A 5,622-nucleotide genomic window follows, 5' to 3' on the forward strand; every position below is an offset into this window, starting at 1 on the left:
ACGTTTTCAATTCGAAATGACTAATTATTCATTATTCTTTAAAAAATAAATGCAAACATAATATTTAAAAATTGGTTTAATGATAGATTTTTTAATTGTTCATATGATTCAAAGTTAATAGATTCCTTGCAAAACGTTTTTTTTTTTATAAGTAGCGACTTCCGTAATGGATCTTGGATGTGAAAAAAGCGTGGGTTCTTCGAAGAGAGTATATTTTTATTTAAACCGGGAAAAATGACGAATATTTACCGGGAGAAAGTCGGGAGTAAAAAATTTAAAAAAATAGTAACCACTCTGGTGAGATAAATAACAGTTTGCAGTTTGTTCTTGATCCGGAGGTTTAATTTCTTTGGTATTTTTCAGTATTACGACATCAGTGCGAAAAGTAATTATAACTTCGAGAAGCCCTTCCTGTGGTTGGCGCGCAAATTGATTGGAGACCCCAACCTGGAATTCGTCGCGATGCCAGCACTTCTTCCACCAGAAGTCACGATGGACCCACAATGGCAGCAACAGATCGAGAAAGACCTCAAGGAAGCCCAAGAAACGGCTCTACCAGAGGACGACGAAGATCTCTAGGTTATTTTTATCCCCCAATATCCTCGGCAGGTGCGTGCGAGGCCTCCTCGAGTACGAACTGTGCTTGCCTCGTTTGGTCCAAGAATCGGTCTTTTACAAACTTAATGTTTCTCGTCTTTCCTTTTTCTTTCAATTGGTCGGTCACTCAATGCCGAAGGCCGTAAATATTTATGTGATTCTGGATAATAAAGTCTTGTTTCGAACGGAGCTTGCTTTAATTTCACAATTTTCGACGTTCTTCTAAATCCGGAGAAATCGACGTAATATATCTGCGAGAAACTGGTTCCTATCTATCGACCTCAGTATTCGAGTTTCTATCACTCACAAGAGGGAAACTCGTTGCTCTCAACATAGCATAATTAAATGGCAAGATTAATTTTGTAAGGGGGAATCTTCGGATCGAAACGAAAAGTTATCTATAAACGTGAGCAATCGTTAAGTAATTGTAAAAATTGCTTTCTTTTGTAAATTGAAGGACGGTGAGGAGCCATCAGACATCAGTCTGTCTGAGTGACTCGCCTTCGGCGAAACTTAAATTATTAACATGGCAGTAGAGCAATTGATAGCCGGCAGCATTGACGCCATTTCCATAAACTTTTCCGAACGTTGTTTTATTGGCTCCGCTTGAAGAGAGGGAATTATTTTCCATGTTCCGCGATTTTTCACTGGAAGAAGGCGCTTATTCCAGTCTGTTATACCTGTTTCAAGTTACCGAGGACTGTTTACTATTTTTATATAGCAGAAGCGAATGTATGATTTGTTTCACGGAAATTGTCGAGTTTTTTCTACTTGCAGCCGTTTGTGTCCTTTGGGAAATATCTGTAGCGAAAATGTTGCATTTGATCTTTATTCAAAGAGAGCGAAATGTGTAAAGTCTGTAGAATAATAATAATACATTTTTCTGATCAAATAATTATAGTCAATGTGGCGAGATTTGTAAACTTATCCTGTTTGTTTTGTGGATGAAAGTTTGATTGCGACTACCTTGAGCGGATTGTATTTCTGATATCTGAATTCAATAAAATAAATAAAACACGAATTAAACATTCGCTTTTTGTCAGGAAAACCTAGAATTGTCAGGGCATTTTTTTTCAATCGCCTGCTTATATTAATTTATTTAACTGAAATTCGTTCTTTTTGGTAAGATAATTCAACTCGTCTTTTTGAATTTTTAGATATTAATTAATGAATCTGTTTGAAAATATAACTGTTTTGTAGAAAATTCGTTATTTGACTTTAAAATTTCCTGTTTTGTTGAAAATTCAACTACTTTGCAAAAATTCATTTTTTTTTGTAAAGATATTCATCTTTCTGGTTGAAAATTTAACTATTTTATTAAAAATTCTTTTTTTTAATATAATTTTTTTTTTAACTGAAAATTTGATTATTCTATTGTTGGTAGAAAGAAATCGTTCTTTTTGATAGAAAATTCAACTCGTGTTAAAAAGTCATCTTTTTAATTTTTTTTCTTAATTAATAAATCTGTTTGAAAATTTAACTGTTTTGTAAAAAATTCAATAATTTGGTAGCAAATTAACTATTTTGTTGAAAATTCAACTACTTTGCAAAAATTCATTTTTTTGGTTGAAAATTTAACTATTTTATTAAACATTCTTTTTTTTAGTATAATTTTTTTTAACTGAAAATTTTATTATTCTATTGTTGGTAGAAAAAAATCGTTCTTTTTGATAGAAAATTCAACTCGTTTTAGAAAATCATCTTTTTCATTTTTTGTTATTAATTAATAAATCTGTTTGAAAATTTAACTGTTTTGTAGAAAATTCGTTTTTTGGCTTGAAAATTCAATAATTTGGTAGAAAATTCAACTGCTTTGTCAAAAATTCATTTTTTAAAAAAGATATTCATCTTTTTGCTTCAAAATTTAACTATTTTATTGAACATTCCTTTTTTAGGATAATTTTTTTCAATTGAAAATTTTATTATTCTATTCTTGGTAGAAAAAATCATTCTTTTTTATAGAAAATTCGTTTTTTGGCTTGAAAATTCAACTGCTTTGTCAAAAATTCATTTTTTTAAAAGATATTCATCTTTTTGGTTGAAAGTTTAACTATTTTATTAAACATTCTATTTTTTTAGTATAATTTTTTTTTAACTGAAAATTTGATTATTCTATTGTTGGTAGAAAAAATCGTTCTTTTTGATAGAAAATTCAACTTGTGTTAAAAAGTCATCTTTTTAATTATTGGTTATAATGAAAATTTACCTTTTTTGTAGAAAATTCGTTTTTTGGCTTGAAAATTTAATAATTATGTACAAAATTAATTGTTTTGTTGAAAATTCAACTACTTTGTCAAAAATTCTTTTTTTTTAAAGATTCATCTTTTTGGTTGAAAATTTAACTATTTTGTTAAACATTTTTTTTCCGTTTTGAGTATAATTTTTTAATTGAAAATTGTATTATTCTATTGTTGGTATAAAACATTGCTCTTCCTGGTAGAAAATTCTACATGTCTTGAAAAGCGATCTATTTAATTTTTTGTTATTATTTAATAAATCTGTTTGAAACTGTAACTGTTTTGTAGAAAATCCGATTTTTTTTTAGAAAAAAAATTTGGTATTTGGTAGAAAATTAACTGTTTTGTTGAAAAGTTTGAAAAAAATGTTGAAAATTGGTTTTTCCGTCAGCTGTAAATGAATCTTTTTTACTCAAAATTTAACTATTTCAGATGAAACTTGAAATATTTTGTTCATTTTTTTAAATTATTATTTTTTACAGTCTTTTAACAGATGCCATAGTTTTAGTTATGAGTTATTCTCTTTGACTAAGCATTAATTCCTTTTAACTATTGAATTATGAGTTCAAAAATTATCTTTTTAGGTTGAAAAATCGTATTTTTGGTAGAAATTAATCTTTTTGTGTAAAATTCAATTATTCTGTTTAAAGATTCATAATTTTAGTAGAAAATTCACCTTTTTGGTTCAAAGTTAAACTATTGTAGATAAAGATTCATTCTTTTAGTTAAAAGTGGACCACTTTTTTTTTTAAATGTAACTACTTTTTTGAAAATGATATATTTTTTATCAAAAGATGTAACTAATCTTTGGTGGATAATTGATCGTTTTTAGTGGAAAAAAATCTCTAGCCGAAAATTAATCTTTCTTACTGAAAATTTAATTATTTTATCTGAAACTATTTTGTTGGATTTCTTTTTATTTTATTGTTTTAAACTCACAATATAACTAATTTCGAAGAATATTCCATCATTTTAGTTGAAAATTCATCACTTTCTTAGAAAATGTAACTTTTTTGTTGTTTTTTTGCTGTTTAAAAAGTAACTATTTTAGTTGAAAAATTACCTTTCTTAGTTGAAAATTCAATTATTCTAGTTGAAAATACATCTTTTCGTTTTAAAATTGAACTATTCTACTTGAAGATTATCATTTCAGCTCAAAATTTGTCTTTTGTTTGACAATGCAACTATTTTTTTTTAATTTTATTTTCAACCACTTTTGTTGCAATTTTTTTAAACTGAAAATATAACTATTAGCTGAAAATTTATCTTTGTGAGTTGAAAATTCATGTTTTTTTTGTTGAAATTTTTTTCTTGATTTAAAATTCAACTATTGCAATTGCAGATACAAAATTTTAGTTAAAAATTCATCAGTTTGCTTGAGAATTTATATATTTCATGTCTGGTTGAAAACTGATCTTTTCAAAATTCAACTATTTGTTTGAAAATTCGTCTTTTTTAGTTGAAAATTCATGTATTTAGTTGAGAGGTCGTCTTTTTTGGTAGAAAATTAATCGGTTTAGTTAGAAATTCAATTATTCAATTAAGTATTCATTCTTTTAGATCAAAATTAACCTTTTAATCTCAAAATAAAACTACTTTGGTAAAAGTTGAACTCTAGTTGATAATTCATCTTCATGGTTGAAATTTTGTTGTTGTAAATAATTAATTGTAACTGAAAACTGATCGTTTAAAACACAACCATTTAATTGTAAGTTGATCTCTTTTAGTATAAAATTAATCTTTTTGGCTGAAATTAAACTATTTATTTAAAAATTCATTTACGTTGTTGCAAATCCAATATTTTTACTTATTTAATGAATCGATGGCGCTAATATATTTAAGAATATCTTGGAATATATATATAATTTGTCAAAAATTTCTGAATTAAAGCGAAAAAATTTCCTCGCATTCCTTGGAGTAAAATAAACAACACATATTTTTTATCAATATAAATAATGTTTTTTCGTTTGAATTATATGATTTTTTAAACTTTTGCAGTGTATAAAATTCAACCTTTTTTAATCAATAATAATTCGAAAACTACTCATTATGAGGAAAAATTGTCGTCATTAAAAGTTCGTATTTCATGTAATCTTAATGAAAACATTTGATTAATTGTTTTTGTTATTTTACTCGAGTTTTTCGCAATTCTCAATACGATTATAAATAATTGCAAACCTTAAATAATAATCGATCTTTGAAAAAAATCAATTTTTTATGACAATTGCGAAAAACATGAGTGATATAACAAAAACAATGCATTATTAACAATGTTTTCATTAAGCTTATACAAAATACGAACTTTAATGGCGAGAATTTGTCCTTAAAATGAATAGTTTTCAACTTATTATTGTTAAAATTTTAAATATTGTTAAATTGACAAAAAAAATATCATTTGATAACCAGAATTTTCAGGGGATTTTTTTCAAGATTTGAGTAGACAACCTGCACTAAAAAAACGACCTTAAATTTATTTCTTTAAGAATTATTTTATTAGAGTGTAAGAGATAACTGATAACAAAATTATAGACAGGTAAGTCTATTGGGGTCGATTAAATAATTAACAATTTCAACGAAGTGCACCGGTTTTACCAAAAGCGAACTTAAATACACTCACTCTAATTCCTTTCGAATTAACTTTAATTAAAGTAAGAAGTCATACTCCCAAAAGGTTTAACCTACGCGAAAGTCTGACTCCCGATGCCATCGAAAAACTCTCTAGTTTCTTGCACATTTTAGTAAAAAATTTCACGGGAATGTTTTCATTGAAACATTTTAGAAATAATCA

The 5,622-nt window shown here is 26.7% G+C and overlaps 1 protein-coding gene across 4 annotated transcripts in view; it reads left to right on the forward strand.

The window, feature by feature from the left end:
- LOC117174279 (GTP-binding nuclear protein Ran) overlaps window positions 1–1,623 on the forward strand; it is an 11,147-nt gene extending 9,524 nt beyond the window's left edge. For all 4 annotated transcript variants that reach the window (XM_033363202.1, XM_033363205.1, XM_033363204.1 and 1 more), the window contains exon 3: window positions 364–1,623. In XM_033363202.1, coding sequence (XP_033219093.1) covers window positions 364–579 — 216 coding nt within the window. In that variant the 3' untranslated portion in view covers window positions 580–1,623. The remainder of the gene's footprint in view (window positions 1–363) is intronic.
- Window positions 1,624–5,622: the final 3,999 nt, after the last annotated feature.

The sequence above is a fragment of the Belonocnema kinseyi genome, chromosome 6 (assembly GCF_010883055.1).
Source record: "Belonocnema kinseyi isolate 2016_QV_RU_SX_M_011 chromosome 6, B_treatae_v1, whole genome shotgun sequence".
Lineage (NCBI taxonomy): Eukaryota > Metazoa > Arthropoda > Insecta > Hymenoptera > Cynipidae > Belonocnema > Belonocnema kinseyi.